Source organism: Alternaria postmessia (genome assembly GCF_024291825.1).
Source record: "Alternaria postmessia strain BMP 2775 chromosome Unknown scaffold_11, whole genome shotgun sequence".
NCBI classification, from domain to species: Eukaryota; Fungi; Ascomycota; class Dothideomycetes; order Pleosporales; family Pleosporaceae; genus Alternaria; species Alternaria postmessia.
Genome location: NW_026260084.1, coordinates 347,760 through 369,080, shown reverse-complemented (window position 1 = coordinate 369,080; position 21,321 = coordinate 347,760). Strand labels below are relative to the sequence as shown.

Below are 21,321 nucleotides of genomic sequence, written 5' to 3'. Positions count from 1 at the left end.
ACGGGCAACCAATCAGAATATATTCTACAAGCCGCCACAACTGAGCACATACGACCATAGGACACTGAAAATTAGTTCTCCTGCCCGACCCGCCGTCTGTCGTGGTACCGTTTTGAGGATGCTGTGGTGCGCCTTCCTGTTTACCACCTGCCGCCATTGCCATCACGTGACAATCTGTCGGCGTTCTCCTTGAAGCGCCCGCAGTCACGAACGTGCTCCGATAATGATCGCACATAAGATGTCGTCCGTCGGATCAAGCGTCATGTATCCAATGATGCTGAGTAGCGTCACACCAGCAACGCAGTGTCAGGCTAGAAGTCGTTGTCTGCGCGCTCCTTCCCCGCGTGGACGGCCTGGCAAAGTATCCGGTGCTTTCCGCAGCCACCTCCACATTCTACCCCGCAAAAGCAGACATCGAAACGGGACAGCCGGGCCTATTCAAGAACACTTAAGTTTCCGTTGCTTTCCTTGGAGTCGTTGCGATGCTGAGTGTTACGAATATTCGCTATGGACCACGACCGAAGCAACCCTGGACCGATTGGAAGAAACAGGCCAGGTGATCAAGCCGAACCACAGTATCATCGAGCATACAAAGGTGGGAACTATACGAAGGGTTTACACACGTTCGGGGCTAACTTGTGACAAGCATGCATCTCCTGCCGGAACAAGAAGGCAAAATGCAGGATCACGGCGGAGGAGTATGCCGCTGGGCTACCATGCGCTAAGTGTCGCAGAGAGATGCGCCCTTGCACATATACCGTGACAAGACACGGCCCAAGACGGCAGAGGCAGAGCGTCAGCCAGAGCCAGGATGGCGATGAAGATAGTATAGACCTAGGCACGCACAGTGGCGCCGTGCCAGATGTGCATGCTTTACCAGCGACTGCTGTACAGCGCGACGATGCAGGTGATATTTCTCAAGGTTCCATCAGTGCTGACTTGAACAATACTATGATGACCACCGTCGTCTCAAACGGCAACGACGCTTTGAATCTGCTCTTCGAGGCGGCCCAACGCGAAGAAAGAGAAGTCAATGGTGCACGAGTGCCGGTGCCTATTGAACAGCACGCTACTAACGCAGCTTCTACACCACTTTCATCCGTTGCCAATATGAGTTCCAACATGTTGCCGGACCTTTCAAATGAAGTCACTGACACCTGGAACGCTTATCGCTTTGTGCGTATGGGGTGGCTATCAGCTCCGGAGATCGTATGGTACTTGGACATGTGAGATCACCCAGCCTCGATCTGGCGGAGCTAAATGCTAATACAATATGTAGGTTCTTCAAGAACGTTGCACCGTTGTGTCCGATTTTGGATGAGTGTGAGTTCCTCCGCTTCGGCCCGCCGCTCATTCTGTGAAGCATAGCTCACAGACATCAAGTCTACGCAGAGCGGTCGAACCACTACCTGTTAGTGACGCATGAACCAGTCCTCACTTGTATGATACTGGTCATATCTTCTCGCTACCACACTTTGCCTACTATCGGAGGGCATTCAAGAGGCTATTTGATCCACCAGAGATTATGGGATCACTTCCAGCACCTACTTATGCGCCTCGTATTGGGATTGGAGAAATACTCCAAGGCCAAGACGCGGACGCTGGGTACCATTGAGGCCCTGCTGTTGTTGACGGACTGGCATCCTCGAGCACTGTACGCGCCTCCACCTAGTGACGGCTGGGATTCAGATATCTTGTTCACTGTGAAAGATCGACGTGATCAGGACGGGAGCACAGTTGACAGCCCTTCCAGGACACGATGGCGAGAGGACGTGATCGAACCGGCCAACAGATCAGACCGGATGTGTTGGATGGTGCTCAGTTGCGCATTATCTCTTGGCAATGAACTCGGCATATTTGACGAACAAGACGAGCATGATAGCACAAATACGAGGTTAGCGCAATGCGAGCGTCGAGTCGCGCAACAAAAGACTTGGCTGGCCAAACTCTTGTATGTTTACCAGGAGCAGCTCTCTTCACGACTTGGCCGCCGATCAATGATGACACCTAGCAACAGCCACTCGGCGGTGTACTCGGATACTTCTCAAGCAGGCAGCGACATACAAAGACGCGCATGGACTCCGTTTCTCACTGCGTGGACACGATTGACTAAAATCGTGAGGTCTATATCAGATTTGCTCTTCCCCAACCCTACCACGACATCTCAGATCATCCGCAGCGGTCGCTATATCAGCATGACAGAGCATATCCAGACCTTACTCACCGCCTGGTCGAAAGACCATGATGACACCCTCTGTGAGTGCTAACCGATATCATTTCTCATCTCGCATTGCTGACAACAGGCCACACAGCAAGTGATACGTACCTCAGCAGTCTCCTCGTCCTCGAGTATGAGAGTACACGGATGCACACGTATTCTCTAGGACTTCAAGCCATTTTGTTTCGCACCCTGGCTGAATCGAGCAGCGCTGTCTCAGGTTCTGCGTCATTTCAGCTTACGCCCACCGATTTTGCGCACGTGCAGGAAGTCATCAATAGCACGCTGAATACACTCAAGATAGCTATTAAGCTGTATGACCTGGGTTTCCTACGGTTTTGCACGATAAGGACCTTCCTGCACATCACGACTGCTTCCATATTTCTCCTGAAAGGCCTTGGATTGGGGGTCAGCCCGGCTAGGTTGCAAGGTGCACTAGAGGTCCTGACGCAAGTCATAGTGGCGCTGAAGAACAGCAATCCAGACGACCTCCATCTGGGCGGCCGTTATTCGATGCTCCTCGAGATGCACATGACAAGGCTACAGGAGCATTTTGTGCCCTCGACTCGGCCGCACAACATCACACCTCCGAATTTTGATCTTTCTCGGTTCCCGGGCCTCGCTGCCTCGCTGGAGGCGAATCATTTCGAACTCGTGGATTTCCAGCAAGTGCCAGAAATCGATACGTCAGATGCAAATTGGCTCAGCTTGCCACTCGACTCAAGTCTCATGTCATTTGGCATGGACAACTTTCAAGGTCTACAGTGCTTGGGTGATGACACCTTGGACTTCATATGGAATTTAGGAATGTAGCTGTTTTCGACAATCAAGCCCAATCTCACCTTTGGAAGTCGAGCAGCAATCGATAAGCTTGACTGGAGCTCTTCAAATAGACAATGAAGGCCAAACTTCTTGCATACGAGATGCCTATTCTAGCAGTGAACACGATGTCAGAACAAACACATGCTGGTAGCAGCGAGATCGGCCGATATCGCGCTCATGGCCAGGAAGCCTAAGTGAGATAACGGAACTTGACGTTCTTGTCTCCGCTATCAGTCACATTCACGTGCGCGTCCGTGTCTACCTCGCCGTACAAGCGATCGCGCTTGCGGTTCTCGATTTCTAGCTTCTGGTGCAGACCAAGAGCTAAGACCACCGCTAACCCACTGAAAGCACATCCAACAGCGCAACCTGTAACGTAGAATGGCCTGCGAGGTCAAGTCAGTGCGTCTGCGAACGTGAGCAAAAAAGAAAAAAGATATCTCACCCGTCACGAGATGGGAACAGAGTGCTGCTGACGAAAGACGAGCACTGTCCAAACGTCGCCAGGATACCGAGACCCGCGCCTCTCTTCGAATCGCCACCCTGATTGTTGAGCAGCCAGGTAATGTTGATGGCCAACGCAGGGAAGATGCCGCATGTCGCGAGGTAGATGGCCGCGTAATGAGGTCCTGTCTTGGTCTCGTCTTGAATCGCTGCCAACATCAGGTAGCCCACGGTACCCATGGTTGCAAAACCAGCGACAAACCAACCTCGCTTGCCAAACCTGTCAGAGCCCCAGGCAGCGAACATACAGCACAAGAAGGCGAGAAAGTAGGCAGGCGCTGTCAAGCCTTGTGCGTTGACCGAACTGTAGCCCATATCGCGGACGATCGTCGGCAAGAAGTTCGACAAAGCAGCGAATGAGTAGTTGCAGCAGAAGTGTATCGTGGCATGAACCCAGTTCTGGTAGTCTGTCAAGCCAGCAAAGACCTGCGTCCAGCTCACTTTCGACTTCTCTGTCCGATCAACAGTGGCAAGTCGCTGACGAGCCTGCAGCTTCTCTTCGTCGGTCAAGAAGTGCGCGGTATCTGGAGAATCGGGAAGACAGCAATAGACAAGAACTGCGCATAATACGGTTGGCGCTCCCTCTAAGGCCCAAATCAGCAACCGTGCTCACGTGGGGCCTGAATAATACCACATACCAATCAGGAAGAGCAGTCGCCATGGAGCTATCGATGCCTTGATATGGAGGATGCCGTACGCCAGCGATGAAGCGAAACAGTTCGCTAATGGCGACATGCCTGTCAGGAGAGCCACACGCTTGCCTAACTCCTGGCGTTGGTAGAAGAGCGATAGAAAGTACGGTGCACCAGCTCCGAAAGCTGCTTCGAAGAACCCTAAGAACGCGCGAGCGGTCATGAGACCAGCTTTGTTGTGAGAGGCGCCAGTCAACATGGCTGCAGCACCCCAACTTTTCCAGCGTCAGCACAGAGGGCGACATCGAGGAGCACAAACGAACTTACAGAAAGCATAACGCAGCAACATAGACGTGCGCCGGCAGTATCTTCCAAAACAGTTGGGTCCACTCGAACAGCACGTAGGAGATGTAGAAGACCTGGAGGACCCACACCCAGTCGTTGTCAGAGAGATGGAGGTCCTTTAGGATCCCGGCAGTCTTCGCATTTCCGATATTGCCTCGATCAAGATACGAAAGGACATACAGGAGGCACACGATTGACAGCATTTTTTTGTCGAACTGTCAAATCTGATTAGTGGGGATTACAGAGGTTGTCGGGGGATAATACCTTGCGACGGATGCGAGCCTGGACGTCCTCAGCTACTGGCACTATGTGCGCCTCCACCTTGGTTTCGGCCGTTTCCATGTACTCGATTGTTTGAATGTCTGGCTTGCCTTGTTCAATGTCTGCCATTGTCAAGCTTCTTCGAGGGCGATCGTGCAAAGGTGAAGTCAATTTGGCTAGATTGGGTAATGAAGCCGGATGATGGATGTAGATGAGATGAACATCGAACGACTTTTAACCTCCGCTGTCGCATTGCGGAGTACATCGACTAGGAGTCTGATAAACGAGGTTCCCCGGATTTACCCCAGGTTAGGGTCGGAAAGTTGGACTATCCGTCGCTTTCCATCCGGCGAGGCGAGTCTAGCCTGTCGAGGTTTCTCCGCATAAAGTATCCTTATCATTCCGGTCAACGTAACGAAGATCGCGGAAAAGCTGCCGTGGTCACCAAAAAAGAAATACATAAATTGTGAAGGGACCTTTTCTCTAAAGACACACACAGTACTCGAAATCAATCACGCAAGGTCATATTCTACCAATCCCGCAATATGTCGAAGTCCATCGTTGGAACCGTTCCCTACCCTGTACGTACCTTTACAAGTCATGAACAAAGCCATAGCAGAAGCACTGACCCTCGCAAAAGTTTAGGTTCGATCAGAAAGCGACCACTAAGTCTGGCAAGCCTGGGCAAATCAGTGATGAGAGCATCACGCTTCCCAATGTCCGCGGTCGCATCCCATCTCTCCAGGCATCTCGCCTGCGCACAATGATGCTCGAAGCCTACCGCGACCCATCCAAGATCCTCGCACACGCCTGCAGCTACGATGGCCTATCTTCTCGTCTTGTTGAGGAAGCCGGCTTTCCCATGATTTTCCTCGCCGGTTACCCTTGTGCAAGCTCTTACGGACTACCCGACACAGGCTACATTGCTATGGCAGAAATGTGCGACAAGATCCAGGAGGCGGTGCGACAGGTGACGGTGCCAGTCATGGCCGATGCAGATACAGGATACGGTAGCCCTATGAACGTCAAGCGCACAGTGCAGTGCTTTGCCGAAGCTGGCGCAGCTGGCATTATGATTGAGGACCAGACTTGGCCGAAGAGTATGTTGTTTCCAATTTGCTCCTAGACAACTGACCGACTCGGTAGGGTGTGGCCACACTAAGGGAAAGGCTGTTGTCTCACGAGGCGAGGCTTTTGCGCGTGTGCAGGCTGCCTGTGATGCTCGAAATGAGGGCAAGGATATATTCGTACTTGCGCGCACTGACGCACTCATCCTTGGCTGGGACGAGGCTATGACACGTGCCCGGGAGTTCAAGCGTATCGGTGTCGATGCCGTCTTCGTTGAAGCCCTGCCTGATCGTCAGGCCATGAGCAAGTGCGTTGAGGAACTAGACATGCCAGTCTTTGCAAACAGTGAGTCACTCTCAGCATTCAGAAAAGAGTAACAACTGATTATTATCGTTAGTCATCGAGGGCGGCTTGACGCAGAACTTGTCCGCTAAGGATCTTGCCAACCTCGGATTCTGTGCTGTGGCTTATCCGTGGACACTCGTTGCCGCGAAGTTGAAGAGCATCCGTGAGACTTTGGAGGCGCTAAAGAAGAGCATGACTGAAGGCGCTCCACCCATGATACTGTCATACTCTGAGGTTTGTGAGGGCGTGGGCTTTAATCGGTATTGGGCAAGTTCTCTCTTCCCTCGTATATGACGAAGCTAATGTTGTACAGGATGAGGAGGAACGATACAAATACAGTGAAGATGGACTCATAAATGTTGCAGCTGCCGCAAACGGACGCAATGGCTTGAATGGACATTAATAGGACTCCGCATGTTCGAGAGATGGGTATTAGTCAAGTAATCCATTGTCTTCGAAAAATGACTGCCCCACATGTCGATGCTTGTTAGACGGCTTATAGGAACTAGAGAAGAACGATATGTTTCCTTCTTGCTGAGTTTCCCAGTAGCTATACACACCTGAACCTGCCTACAAGTGCTTTCACATACTCTATTCACAGCATCGATTTATAAGTAGACAATACTGCGATAGACGATTAGCTATGTTTCTGTCTTGCCTTTAAGTAGTTAAAAGCTGAAAGCGTTGGCTCGCGTTTTGTTATCTTAACCACTCAATAGTCAACATAATAATCATGCGTCGCTGTTGCAGGAGCGTAAGCTGTAGTAAGGAATTGGTATCTCAGCAGTAGTATCTCAAGGCTACTAGGAGCTTGAGCGCCATTCTATATAGGATTCCTTAGTAGTATGATCTGTTTTCACCAAATCTACTGTGCAGTCCCACTACTTGTAGCTCTGGACCAGATGTAGGCCATTGCCGCCGAAAAGGACGTACTGTTCTATCGCCAGATGCTGATGCAACTAGCTGTCCGTCAGGCAAGAAGGACACCGCCCAAACAAAGGCAGAATCTATGTGGTAATCAGGCAGGAGAGAATAAGACCTTCTAATACACAATAGAGAATTAGCACTTTGCTAACGTAGCAGTTTGCATTCATCAGCTACCTTATCGTTAGGCGCCTAAGGGGGTGCACCAGTACGCAGCAGGCATTACGCGCTAACGAAAGCTATATATGCATAGCGTGCTTGTTGGCGCGTATTGTCTGCTGCACATCAGCCTAACTGTTAGAGGCGTCTAGGGATGACGCAGCTACAAATTTAGTAACTCCGGATTTCTGTTTCCTGGTTCCGGATACCTACTTACCGTAAACAGACAATTTAAGGGCATTTGTGGCAACTGGACAGGAGACAATAAGGCTTCCCGTCCGCTTAGCTATATACAAGCAGTGTACCGGCGGATTAGTAGTTAGGTAGGTGACCACTAGCGAATCCCCGCTGTTGTATGTTTTTGTATACCGTTTTTTTTTTGTTTTTGCGTCGTGTTTCGTGTTCATGTATGAATGAACCTGCAAAGTACTTCGCGACTCTTCGTCCCGTCTCCAAAGAAGGAACGCGCAAGGCTTTTGATCGAGGTCATGTTTTTCTAGTATTGATTGAACTGCAAGCTAACCAAGTAGTCGTCTGAACTTATCTGCGGCGTGGAAATAGTTTGATGGAAAGATCGACTCCACCATCGGGCATATTCGCAAATTCCAAGCCTGCACTACAGCCCACGATCTTGAAGTTCCTCCCTACAAGGCAAACTCCGATCTTTAGTTCAACTGAACCTGTCTCAGCGTGTCAAGAAATTGAATTACGCTTCTGTGCAAATGATCTCAGCTGCCTTCTCGGCAAAAGCGTAGACGGCAGTCAAGATGTTCCCCCGTGGTACGATTGGCAACACACTTGCATCGCAGATCCGCACATTCTTTGTTCCATATACTCTTAGCCGCTGGTCAACCACACCCCCTAGATCTTCTCTCATCAGTGAACATGTGCCGCACGGATGGTAGTTGGTTGCTGAATTGATTGGGAGAATTCCTTTCGCATCCTCAAGTGACGATATCGGGTGGGGAAAGCTTCGAGGAAGCCGGGTTCCCTTCGGCTTTAGCATGGCAGCAAAGGTAGGTTGCTGGAAGAGTCTCTCGATGAGCCGCAAGTGACGAGCCAGTATCTCTGTATCAAGGGGATGAGAGAGGTAATTGAACTTGATGTCTGGCTGATGCGAAGGATCAGAGGCGATATGGCAGCTTCCACGTGAGAAAGGATGGGCCAACATGGCAACGACAGTTACGTAGTTGCCATCAACGACAGACGGCGTGCCTTTAGGAAGTGAATCAGCGTCTCTATGGCGCTGTAAGCGCAGCATGAAGCTTGTGGCTGTCGCTTCGCTGGGGCTTTCAACCGCCTTTTGGATGATGGAATACTGGGCTTTCAGACTCGGGTTACTCTCTTTTTCTACCCAATGCTCAACTATCTCGACGAGCTCCTGCGTCTCAGACGGGGTTTCCAGAATCTGCAGCGGTGTGAAGGCAAAACTATATGCTCCCCCTTCCGATAATCGACCAGTGTGACTTCTTTCATATTCTTCTAATGCAGCCTTCCGCAACTCGGGATTTCGTAGTACTTCGTCATGAGTAGGGATGTCGTCTTGAGTTTCGCAGGAAAGCCCGGCATTCAGGTGATCCTGCAAATTTTCACCAACTCCTGGAAGCTCGTACAGAACCGGGATGTTTGCGCCTGCGAGTACTTTTCTGGATCCGATACCTGATCGTTCCAAAATGGCAGGAGATTCAAATACTCCCGCGCAGAGGATGATTTCTCGACCACCGACAAAACGCTCCTCCCCTTTGTATGTGTAATGAACACCTCTAGCATTGAGTTTCTTGTCGGCGATCAAAGCATCATCAAACGCAACCTTATCGACCTTGATGCCAGTCATCAATGTTATATTGCCACGTTCCAAGGCTGGCTCTAGGAATGCAGTGCCTGCATGGCTTCGCTCGCCTTTTGAAGAGTCAATCGCATTTGTGACTGTGACGGCTCCGGGAGAGCTCTCAGTGAACCCCGAAGTATCTGTCGAATGGCCGAGCTCCTCAAAAGCTTTCAGCCAGTGAGATTGAAGGAGACCCATGGTGCGCGGGTATGATGTCTGCACACGATCCACATCGTCATTGACTCTAGGCCTGGATTGTTCTGCCTGCCATCGGCTGTAGCAACCTCTCATGCCCTGCGAGCTCCATTCTTCGCTGCCCGGACCCGATAAAAGCTCTTCCGCGATACGATCATGCCACTCATGATTTGGAAAAACGACACTGTGACTATTGATTGCACTGCTACCACCCACCAACTTCCCTCTCGGATGCTTCACCCTCCTGTTGTTCAAGCCCGGCTCAGGCGCGGAAGAATATTGCCAATCGTAGGCAGGGTCCGACATCAGCGTCGTCGATAGACCAGGTGTTTGGACTTTAGGATCATCGCGAATATGTTCTCCCGCTTCTAGGACGAGAATTCGGTGATCGGGTAGCTGCTGCGAGAGACGTGACGCGATCAAACATGAGGCTGATCCAGCTCCAACCAGGATGAAGTCGTAGACCTCGGCGTTATCGTGAAGGCTTCTGCCCGGCATTGTTCAAACAAATGTGGTGAATGTTGCGGGACAGAAAGCTGGAGGCTGCGCAGCAGTTAAGGCTACCAAGCAGTGAGGCTAAGCAGCGCGCTACAGTGTTAGCGGCAGATAAGCTTCACAGTATACTAGCAAATTTAGGTAGGTGTAAGTAGTGACCAGCGAGTCTCGTGCGCGCCTTATCCTTGTGGCGGCCATTCAAGAGGAACTTAGGCGCTAGCACCGCTGCTTCAGCAGTAGCGCTTATGCAATGCTCGCTAACATACAAGGAAATAGCATTGAACACAATATCCGTCTTTGCATGTGTTCAATGGTGTTATGACCATGATTTTTTTTAAAACCTTCTCTTGTATCTGGGTGGACATTTGCAAAAGAATCTAGAGTGCCGAACGAAGGCAGGCCTAACGAGGAGAGCGTTTTTGACAGCTCGTCAAGACGTATCCGCAAGGTTAGGTATTTTAGCCGCTTTCAGTTCAGGCGTCCAGTATGAACCGCCGAGATTATGCATGTGAGGGGTTCGCATTTCCATCGAATATTTACAAGGCAAGCTGCAATCTAGATAGTCTCTCCATAGGGCGCACCCTCAAGTTTAAAACCACCCGGCTGCAACCTTTGGAAGACAGCAGTCGGGTCGTATTTCTTCGCAATGGACTTAAGCTTTGCCAGTTTCTCGTCTCCATAGCTCGGAATTACGTTCTGATACGGTCCAGCATAGTTGAGGTAAATGTATTTGGTGTACACATCTCGGTTCTTCGCCTCAACCTTGGCAGCTTCCATGAAATCCAGTGCAGCCTGGTTCAGCTGATTGTCTTTAGACGCATCATCCCAGACCATATAGAGTAGGGTGTGCATCAACGGGCCATCATCGGGAGAGAGACCGAGTGCGTTACCGCCCTTCTTGCTCATCTGTTCCATAGCCGGTATGGTGAAGGCCTGGAAGGTCAAAGAACCCTGGTTGGCCAAGGGACCTACGTCCTTTTGGTGGCGTGATTGTAGCCAGCCCATGAAGTCGCGATCGAGCTTGTATGTAGCCGCCCAGAAAGCGTAGCGGTGGCCACCAGGCATCTGATCAGTGAGCATAACGGTGTCGTTTGCCAACGTTCTGTTTAGAGTATTTGCTCGAATCGACGGAATATCAAGGTACTTCTTGAGGATAGCCGGTGGATTGGCCTCGTCAACAGGTTCGAGGTACTCCAATTGTATTTGTCCGGCTGCATTGCCGGCTGTCATAGCGAACGATAAAATCTGAGCCGATTTGGGATCTTCGGTAGCACTTTCAGCCATTGATGCAAAGGCATCGATAAGCGCAGGGTAATCAGGTGACATATGGACACGAGTCCCACCCCACATGGGCCCTTGAGGGATTGTCTCCAGCTCGAATCTAGTAACAACACCAAAGTTGTTGCCTCCTCCGCGAAGAGCCCAGTATAGATCGGGGAAAGCAGTCGGAGTGACTTTCAAAATGATGCCTGACGCAGTAACAACCTCGTAGGATGCGACATTGTCACAAGCGTATCCATAGATACTAGACTGGTGCGCAATGCCACCCCCAAGAACAAGGCCAAGGCCGACATCCGATGCGCGTCCACCGATGACAGCAAGGTTCTGCTCTCCAAGCTTAGAATAGACAGCTCCCCATCGATTTCCAGGTCCGATAAAAGCAGTCTCCTTGTTGCTGGAAAGAGCAATCTCGTTCATCGCCTCCAAAGTAACAGTTATGCCATCTTGGATGCTTGAAGCGCCAGGGAATGCGGTGTGTCCACCTCCCTTGACTGCGAACGGACACTGCGTAAGACGAGAGACTAATATCATGGTCGATACTTCGATCGATTTAGAAGGTCTGAAAACGCAGGCTGGGTCGACTGAGGCTGCCTGGGATGACCAATACGCGCTTGTGAACGCATCATAGGAACCTGATCCGCTAGAGAGGAGCTTGCTTCCGAATATGAGCTTTAGTGAGCTACACTGTCCAATGAATGAGCTGACATGTTCTAGCAGGGGGAAGTAGCAGATTTCTTACAGCCGCAGTACACGGACTAGAAAGCGAACGCTTCTCATTGAATGCAGCCAGGTCGGGGAGAGCGGAGACGTTGACACCGTTAGCGATAAGGGCTTCTGTAACGTTAAAGTCAGAAGGCTCAAAGGCGTTTTGTGAGGCCGCACAGGCAGCAAGAGCTCCAAACGACGCAAGGATAGAAGCCTTCATGCTGACTAGGGCTAAGTGTTCGCTGATCTAAAACTCGCGGCATTCCAGGGCTATTTATTTCATGTTGCAGAGGCTCAGACCAACTGTGGGATTCGGCAGACTTTCAGATCTCCTTCCTCTTTGCGACTCGAAGGGCGTCTGGAGGATCGTACGTCGCTGTCTAGAAGAGCCGCGACAAACATCCACCGCTTAGCTGCATACCGTGCCGCACTTCAATTCTTCCATGAAGGCCAGCTAAGACGAATGAGTATACTTCAATCTCGGAGCATTAGCTCAACGAGAGTCGGGTGCAGGTATGCGCACTTCCGAGGGCTTGTGTGATGAGACAACCAAATAATAGCATCCGTTGATTAGTGCATTCTTGATGCAGATGTAGGCATGGATGGAAGCGAGATGCAAGGCAGTATATGAACCATTCTCGACGCGTTCCAGACAATCGATGAACTACTAGCTGGTGTCAGTTCGTCTGGTAGCTTTGTGTGATACGCCCGGCCAATGCGCTGGGTAAGAGAGGATGTCGTAAGCTATAGGCCATTGCCGCAAGAAGTTTCATCGCGTATTTCGGAGTAAGTGGGTGGGTATTTGCACGCCGAGACGGCGCTAAATCCGTGCCGCGCACCTGCGTGTACCTAAGCGGTATTTGAACAACGCCACGCGTCAGCTCCTTGATTTCTTCCTGAAGGGATTGCTCAACTCGACAACAACGACGTCTTGCCTTTCCACAAGCGAGCTACACTATCGTGTTATAAGAAAATTGTATGCCTCGGCGGCAGGAGGCGAGACAGGAGAGAGGAGCGGCACAGCAGACGCGTTGCGCAAGCAATGGTATCTTCAGGGACACTTCTCATATACGGAAGTATTTTGTTCTATTATCAATCTCAACGTGTCGTTCAAGCTTCCTTGCTTAAGAATGTCTAGTTCCGGTGTCTGGAATCCAGGTTTTTATGTTTCTGGGTTCGTCCAGAGCCGGTCAGCGTCTGGCACTCGGCAACTTTGCCGCACATGATCTCAACAATACTGTTATCGTGCAAGAGAGTGTTTTGAGCGAAGGATATCACAACTGAAGTAGGATCCCGGAAACCCTCGCCTAGCCATGGCTGCGTCTAAGCAATCAGCAATCGCGAATCCCCGACTGGAAATTGGGTATGGCCCCTTGATCAACGTGATCCCCTTTGCCGGTAAATACGCAACCTGACAGTGGTACTTACGCCACATACCTGCATAGACTGGAACCGAGATGGCGTCAGTTAACTACTAGGCTTTAAAGCACATTGTTTCGGACGATATTCTCCGTTGTATAATTGCTGCTTCCAATTCGTTGTAAACCAATACCATCACAGCAAACATGTCGGCGAAAACAAATGGTTTCGCTCAAGGGACAGTCCTAAAGGTCGCGTACTCTATGCTTGGCTTGACAAGTTCCGTTGTCCTTACTAGAATCGTTCTCAACATCCTCAAACCAAGAAGACTAACAGCTTCTGACTACTTTGTTTTCATCGCTTTCGTTTTTCACGTTACCAAGTGCACCCTTTACGTTGCACTATCGCCCTACATGCAGAGGGTGTATGCCGTCTCAAATGGGGAAACAGAACCTTATCCAGAATTGTTACATGACAGGATTTTGATGGCCAAGATGGTCTTCACCGCCTTCTGCATGTTCTGGGCGGTATTGTGGTCGATCAAGTTGTCTTTGCTCCTGCTCTATAGAAGACTACTGGTTGGTATCTCTCAACGCTACACCGTTGTGTGGTGGTGTATAGCTGGAATCTGCTTAGTAGTAAGTTACCTACAGCATCACAAACCCAGCTTTCGAAACATTCACGTATGACACAGCTGATATCTGGGACAGACTTTCGCTGGCAACTACTTCTTCTACTTCCAATCATGTGGCACTATACCCGGATTTTGGACAGGAGGATGTGTGAGTCTTTCTAGATACACAGTATGGAGAGGACTGCCTACTAATCTTGCTGCACTACAGACTGGTAAAGGTCCGCACAACACCCAACTCATCAGCCTTTACTACTCCTTCTCAGCAGATACATCGACAAACGTGATGAGTACGTCACGCCACTCTTTCTTTCAACTCAGGTATCATCTTCTCACTGACGACTTGTGTAGTCATGGCACTTCCGATGTGGCTCACATGGAATCTCCAGATGCCACGCAGCAAGAAGGTATCAATATTGTGTCTCTTTGCAACGGGTGTCATCTGCATTCTCTTCGCCTGTCTCCGAGTCACTCAGGTTGCGATCAACGCAGCAAAGCCTGAAGCTATAGGTCAACCACTCGATCCTACCTGGCTTGCTATCTGGGGTATGGTGGAATGTTCTATCGGTATGGCAAATTTCTATCCGGCTATTCATGTCAATGCTCATTTCTATCAGCCGTTATCATTGGCTGCCGCCCTGCGTTCGCCGTCCTCGTCAAAGCTTTGCGACCGAAGAACTCATACGATTCACGTGGCTACCGGAGGCAGACCAATAGCAACTCGGATAAGAAAAGAGGGAGCAGATTGGAACTTAATACGATTGGGTGTAAAAGAGACCTGGATAAAGGTCTTGGCCTAGATACGACTGACTTGCACTGGGCCGATGTGCATAGTAGTCAGGAAGAACTAAGAGCGAAGCATGACGGCATCCTGGTTTCGACCACAGTGATGCACGAACAAGACTCCATAGATGCTTTCGAAAGAGCATAGTAATACCTATGAGTTTGCGCATGTACGTCACTCCCCAACTACTCGATGCCGGGATCACCCCATGAATTCTGCGTACCTATGCGCCTGGTCTGATTGTCGCGGGTCTGAGGCTATGTCGCTTCGTACATCGCATCCTCCATGTACGAAGTACCTAGGTACATGGACGAGGGGTGCACCAACATCTAATCGGAAGCGGGGAGACAAGCCACCCGAGAACGCGTAACACTAATCACCACGTTCCCATCACCACTAGGCTTTGCAGCAGTCTTACGATCGGTGTTCCGAGAGCCCGTCGAGAGCTCTGGTAATGTTCTGATGTGAGTGTTGTTCTGCAGATTCCTATGGTGGAACCCTCAGCCCCAGGTAGTTTCTAAATTTAGTCGGCGGAAAGCACCTCCCATCTCTTGGCAATACCAGAACCCACTGGACACAGTCATCATCTAGGGCATCCAATGATAATGGTGGTAGCAGCGGTGAGATGAGGAATAGTCGGTTTGGGATTTATGCCTAGCAGTCTTGAATGATATAACCGATTGCGTGGTACCATTTTTCCCCCTCTCTCTCCATCTCTGCCGTCCCCACTCATACTTCTCAGCCTTATCCTTTCAGTATCTATCCTTTCATCCCACACTCTCTCGCATAACCGCCAACATTATCCGTTATCGTGTTTTCTGGAAACAAAAGGAGCGACCATTTGGAGTGATTTCTGTGGTTCCACAAGATGACATTCGAGAACGAAAGGGCAGATCTCGAACAGGGACATCAGTTGCAGGACTTAGGTCCCACGTCGGATGTAAGTAGTCCCGATACTCCATTCCTGCAAGAATAGGAATCGTGGTTGCTAATAATCGAGGCTCAGTATCATCCGCTCCAGTACCACCCTAACAGCGAACAAGAAGAGGCCGCTCAACACCTGCTCAATGACTCACTTATCCCTACCAACGACTACTCACGACGTCAGAGCGCGACCCCATCATCAGTGTATAGCCTTACGGAAACCTACAGTGCAATACATCCCCCGACCACCGCAGCGCCGGCTTATGACAATTGCGAACAGAACAGAGCTTACGACGCTGGTAAGAACTGTTCCTGTACGAACCACATGTGAGATTTGAACTGACTTCGTACATTTAAATATAGGTAGCTATGTACAATCCGAAGACGACTGGGTTCAAAGGCAACAGAATCCGCCCACCATGCCTGTTGGTATTGGCGTGAAACGTTCGAAGACACGTAAAGTCAAGTTGATTCAAGGCTCTGTTCTTAGCATCGACTATCCTGTCCCCAGCGCGGTTCAAAATGCCATCGAACCTCGCTATCGTAACGCTGAAGGAGCGTACGAAGAGGAGTTTACACAGATGCGGTATACTGCAGCAACTGTAGATCCAGACGCATTCACGCTGTCCAATGGGTATAACCTACGCCCAAGAATGTACAATCGCCACACGGAGCTACTCATCGCAATCACGTACTACAATGAAGATAAGGGGCTGCTTGCTAGAACACTTCATGGAACTATGAAGAATATCCGGGATATTGCCAACCTGAAGAAGTCAAAATTCTGGGATGTCGGCGGTCCTGCTTGGCAAAAGATTGTCGTTTGTCTAGTCTTCGACGGCATCGACAACGTGGATCAGGAAGTCTTCGACGTTCTCGCAACCGTCGGAATTTATCAGGATGGAGTGCTGAAAAAGGACGTCAACGGTAAACCCACAGTTGCGCACATCTTCGAATACACAAGTCAAATATCCGTCACTCCTGACCAACAGCTCGTTCGACCTGCCAACGATGGGGGCACTGCAAATCTACCGCCTGTACAATTTATCTTTTGTCTTAAGCAAAACAACAGCAAGAAGATCAATTCCCATCGCTGGCTCTTCAATGCCTTTGGCCGTATACTGAATCCAGAGGTTACGATCCTCATCGACGCCGGCACCAAACCAGGACCACGCTCACTTCTTTCGCTGTGGGAAGCCTTCTACAACGACAAGGACCTTGGAGGCGCCTGCGGTGAGATTCATGCCATGTTGGAGGGCGGTAAGGCGTTGCTAAATCCGCTCGTCGCGATCCAGAACTTCGAGTACAAGATTTCCAATATCCTTGACAAGCCTCTGGAGAGCTCCTTTGGCTATGTTAGTGTGCTTCCAGGCGCATTCTCAGCATATCGCTTCCGGGCTATAATGGGTCGCCCACTAGAACAATATTTTCATGGTGATCACACGCTCTCGAAAAAGCTGGGCAAGAAAGGCATTGACGGCATGAATATATTCAAGAAGAACATGTTTTTGGCAGAAGATCGCATCCTATGCTTCGAGTTGGTCGCAAAAGCAGGGTCGAAGTGGTATATCTCACCCACTACCTACGAAAGACAGATATCTAACTTCGCATCTTCACAGGCATCTCTCGTATGTTAAAGCATCCAAAGGCGAAACCGACGTCCCGAACTCAGCAGCTGAGTTTATTGGCCAACGTCGGCGATGGCTCAATGGATCGTTTGCTGCATCCCTCTACGCTATCATGCATTTTGGGCGGCTCTATGGCTCAGGGCATGGGATTATTCGTCTCTTTTTCCTTCACATCCAGCTGGTCTACAACATTGCCCAGACCATCTTCACTTGGTTCTCTCTCGCATCATACTACCTTACCACCGTCATCATCATGAACCTCGTCGGCACACCCGAGCCTTTGCTTGATTATCACGGCTGGCCATTTGGCGACAAGGTAACGCCGATCTTTAACCACATCATAGGATATATCTATGTGGCTTTCCTCATCTTGCAATTCATTCTTGCGCTGGGTAACAGACCGAAAGGATCTCGCCATAGCTACATGGCCTCGTTCATTGTTTTCGGCGTCATCCAAGGCTACATCCTCATCCTGACCATTTATCTGGTCTATCGCGCCTTCAGCTCAAAGCCAATCGGCGAACAAATATCCTTTGATTCAGGCAAGGCATTCTTCGAAAGCTTCTTCGGTGGCAGCACAGGCGTTGCGGGGTTGATCCTCCTCGCACTAATAACCATCTACGGTTTGAACTTCCTCGCGTCCTTTATCTATCTCGACCCTTGGCACATGTTTCATTCGTTTCCACAGTACTTGTTTCTCATGTCGACTTACATCAATGTACTGATGGTGTATGCGTTCAACAATTGGCATGACGTTTCCTGGGGTACAAAAGGTTCCGATAAAGGTGACTCGTTGCCAAGTGCAAACATTATCAAAGGCAAAGGCGACGTCATGGTTGAAGAAGTGGAGCAGGAGCAAGAAGATATCGACAGTCGCTTCGAGAAAGTTGTTCATAGGGCACTTGCACCGATGGCAAAGACGGGTGACGATAAGCCAGCGAAGAAGGATACCGATGATTCCTACCGGTCGTTCCGTACTGGCTTGGTCTACTCGTGGCTGCTGTCGAATCTCGCACTCTGTGTCGTAGTCACGAGTGACGATTTTGCCACTATTGGCGTTGGTGTAAGTACCAGTGAAGAATTCAACCTTGTGCACTCTCACTGATTTATGTCATTAGGAAGCCTCACAAACCCGTACACCGATATACTTCCGCATTCTATTGTACGCCACTGCGATACTTTCTATCATCAGATTCATTGGCTTTTTGTGGTTCATCGGACGGACGAGTATCATCTGCTGCATAGCTAAAAGGTAGTTGTAGACTTGCAAAGTAGCAGCTGAATTGTATGTTTGGTTTCGTTAGTACTTTAAACACTCTTAAGCTACGATCGCAGGGCTCCGCGGTGTAATCGATGACGTCACAGACCTTCATTGGGGCGCGCAAAGCACGGCATTTCATCGAGAAATCGCAATCTTGCAGCGGAATACGCTTTTGGCATGTCTTGAGCCCAAATGGTCATGATTAACCCGAGGGGGAAAGGATCGAAGCAGGGAAAACACGGGATGCGACCAGATGTGGTGGGGTTTGGAGATCATGATCGCTCCGGGTAGCATGGATTCTTCAGATCAACGCGTTCACCCAAATATTGGGAAATCCCAACGCTGTGATGAAGTGACTCCATAGTGACAGAAATTAATACTGCGTTGCTAGTGTTTAGCGCACGTTTTGATCAGCCGCAACGGTGTTCAAGTGCAGAGTTCCAATCTAGCGGCGCGTGCCTCTGATCGCCACTGATGCATGTGGCTTGCCGTCGCTAGTGCGTGCATGACGTAAAGGGCGATTGCGGCCCTACGCGTCTTTCTTGTTGGTATGGAAGCGAACATGTTGCAAGGCTACCGTCCTCTTTACAACACTCGAACTCCTATACCTTTGTACCTACGCCTAACTGACGCTCACCACTGAACGTCGATATGTCGACCGGAGGCGTGGTCTACAAAGACCTACTACCCATCCCGGATACGGATCCTACAGAACATGAGGGGAAGTCTACTACGCTACGCAATGCACCGACAGAGAGCCACGCGCTAGCTCTAGATGCTGCGAAGTCAGCGCCTCCAGAGGAGAAAGGTGCAGCGCAAATAGCCCATGGAGATGAGGTTGTCGACCTAGGATGGAACGAGCCAAAGGAACTTGTCGCGAAGCCACTCGTTGGGGGTTTGGGCAACGAGGATCTGTGGTTGTTGGTCCGCCGATTTAACAAAGTGAGGGCACGTACGAGTTAACGCTACACTTCGATACTGATCTCGTGCAGCAAATGTACCATGTCAAGGAGATTCCAACAGCGCCCCCTGGGGGCTTGGACATGAATATCGCCGATGAGGAGGAATTTTCGCCAGACAAGCTCCGTGCAAACATTGAACGGTTGTACATGACCCTCGTAAGCACCTCAAGAGTCAACTACGAATGCCGTTAATTTAACTGTTTGTAGGGCATTGGTCTAATGGGATTCGGCAAGCACATCGTTCGCATCCGCTCATGGAGGGAGAGTCGCCGCACTGCATGGTTCTGTTCCGCATATTTTGCTGCCTGGTTTCTCGACATGATTATGCCACTGATAGCGGTAACATTAGTCACACTCATTGTATACCCGCCAGCTCGAGACACAATGTTTCCGCCAGCACCTATCGCCCTCGTCAGCTCCAAAGGAGGTGTGCAAAAGCCCAAGTCTGGAACTCTGGGCAGTACAGATAGTGCTACCGGGGCGCCTGAGAACCACAAAGGTGAGGCTGTCGAGCAAGAGGCTTCGAACTTCGTCAACGGTTTCGCGACGATCGCGCTATCGAGTGCGACTGGTAAACACCCCCAGGGAGAGCCTCCCGATGAAGACTCTCCTGACAGCAGTGTGCCGGATCCTACCAGAATCGCTATCAGTGCTGCAGACGCAAAGGATCAAGCTGCCGGCGTCAAATCCGACAAGCATCATGACAAGACCAAGGTTCCGATGGAGACTGCCATGTGGACAAAGATGAGGCCTATCATGCACGGAATCGCAGACGTCACTGATACGTGGGAGCGATTCGCGAAGTAAGCAAGCACTGGCTAGATTTTATATTTACTTACTAATGCCACCACAGCATGCTTGAACCAACCTCTCCGTTTCCAAAAGACAAGTTTCATCTTCGACTCGCCGCAGTGGTGGCACCGCTCGTTCTTGTCTCATTATTTGTAACCTCTTACATGTTCATGAAAGGTGTCACCTTCAGCGTTGGCTTTGGCTTCTTTGGCGATCCTGTCATCCAACGAGGTCTGGCACTCCTGAACAGAAAGTTCCCCAATTGGCAGAAACTACTTGAGCTCCGTAACACGCTGCTCAAGGGCGTGCCAACGAATGCCCAACTGACCGTCACCCTCCTGAGAATCGGCGAAGCAAACAAAGCCCCACTCCCACCACCCCCTCATGTTGCACAGCCGCCACCAGAGAAGCCTGTAGATATCAACGAAGAGGAGCTGCGCGCCACAGGTGCCGATTGGCCACTCAATGCAACACAAGAAGAGCTCGACGAAGCCATGGCACATGATCCTACCACCGCGCACGAGACTGGCGGCGAGGATATTGATAATGCCAAGGACAGTAAGCACGGCAAGAAAGGAACTAAGATCCTCAACTTCTTCCGTGGCACCGTCAAAGGTGGCGTTGAAACCACGATGACAGCCGACAAGGTCAAGGCCGCCGCCGGTTCCACTCATGCCAAAAACAGATTGGGTGCGGTACCACCCAAGGGAGTGGATCTCACATCCGGTCCTGTCGAGTTCAAAGCCCGCCATGATGGCAAGCGAGGCCATGTCTACATTACTACGAAAGCAACAATCCCATGCATCGCCTTTTCCACGGATAAAACTATCGAAAAGATTGGTAGCGCAGATAGAGAGGATCTACATCCGTCATGGAGTCTTCCTGTTGGCGAAATCATGGAAATGAAGAAGGTGGGTGGCTTCGGCTGGAAGGCAAAGTTGGTAGTTGGCTGGGCTATGGGACGTGAGGTTGCTGATGGCTTGATCATTATTGACCGGCAGCTCAACGAATACCGTATAACAGCACTTCCGTTGAGAGATGAGCTGTTCAATCGGTTGGTAGCGATGGGTGGTCAAAAGTGGGAGTGCTGGTAGTGATTCGACACCGTTGCGAAGTTTCCGGGGGTTGATATCCAGGAGACACGACTCTGTTGATGCATTGTCAGTATCAAGGGTTCTGGATGTTGTCGAAACACAAA

General features: G+C 50.3%; 6 protein-coding genes across 6 annotated transcripts; 3 read left to right on the top strand and 3 right to left on the bottom strand.

Annotated features, from left to right (window-relative positions):
* Positions 1–3,230: 3,230 nt before the first annotated feature.
* On the bottom strand, positions 3,231–4,911 carry J4E82_002808 (uncharacterized protein; the record flags this gene model as incomplete). The annotated part of the gene is made up of 5 exons (XM_051729104.1): positions 3,231–3,426; positions 3,486–4,128; positions 4,183–4,451; positions 4,504–4,736; positions 4,786–4,911. 5 exons carry the CDS (start codon positions 4,909–4,911, stop codon positions 3,231–3,233), a joined length of 1,467 nt encoding a protein of 488 aa, XP_051591196.1.
* Positions 4,912–5,327: 416 nt separating this feature from the next.
* Positions 5,328–6,551, top strand: J4E82_002807 (uncharacterized protein; the record flags this gene model as incomplete). Its single annotated transcript, XM_051729103.1, has 5 exons — positions 5,328–5,335; positions 5,428–5,882; positions 5,929–6,195; positions 6,248–6,455; positions 6,509–6,551. The coding sequence occupies 5 exons, from the start codon at positions 5,328–5,330 to the stop codon at positions 6,549–6,551; spliced, it is 981 nt and encodes a 326-aa protein (XP_051591195.1).
* A 1,433-nt stretch (positions 6,552–7,984) lies between these two features.
* On the bottom strand, positions 7,985–9,799 carry J4E82_002806 (uncharacterized protein; the record flags this gene model as incomplete). The annotated part of the gene is made up of 1 exon (XM_051729102.1): positions 7,985–9,799. One exon carries the CDS (start codon positions 9,797–9,799, stop codon positions 7,985–7,987), a length of 1,815 nt encoding a protein of 604 aa, XP_051591194.1.
* Positions 9,800–10,351: 552 nt separating this feature from the next.
* Positions 10,352–12,002, bottom strand: J4E82_002805 (uncharacterized protein; the record flags this gene model as incomplete). Its single annotated transcript, XM_051729101.1, has 2 exons — positions 10,352–11,761; positions 11,817–12,002. The coding sequence occupies 2 exons, from the start codon at positions 12,000–12,002 to the stop codon at positions 10,352–10,354; spliced, it is 1,596 nt and encodes a 531-aa protein (XP_051591193.1).
* Positions 12,003–15,424: 3,422 nt separating this feature from the next.
* CHS1 (Chitin synthase, class 1) lies at positions 15,425–18,364 on the top strand (the record flags this gene model as incomplete). Its single annotated transcript, XM_051729100.1, has 5 exons — positions 15,425–15,496; positions 15,563–15,779; positions 15,844–17,044; positions 17,100–18,171; positions 18,227–18,364. The coding sequence occupies 5 exons, from the start codon at positions 15,425–15,427 to the stop codon at positions 18,362–18,364; spliced, it is 2,700 nt and encodes an 899-aa protein (XP_051591192.1).
* Positions 18,365–19,020: 656 nt separating this feature from the next.
* On the top strand, positions 19,021–21,217 carry J4E82_002803 (uncharacterized protein; the record flags this gene model as incomplete). The annotated part of the gene is made up of 4 exons (XM_051729099.1): positions 19,021–19,311; positions 19,362–19,487; positions 19,539–20,134; positions 20,185–21,217. 4 exons carry the CDS (start codon positions 19,021–19,023, stop codon positions 21,215–21,217), a joined length of 2,046 nt encoding a protein of 681 aa, XP_051591191.1.
* Between the last annotated feature and the right edge of the window lie 104 nt (positions 21,218–21,321).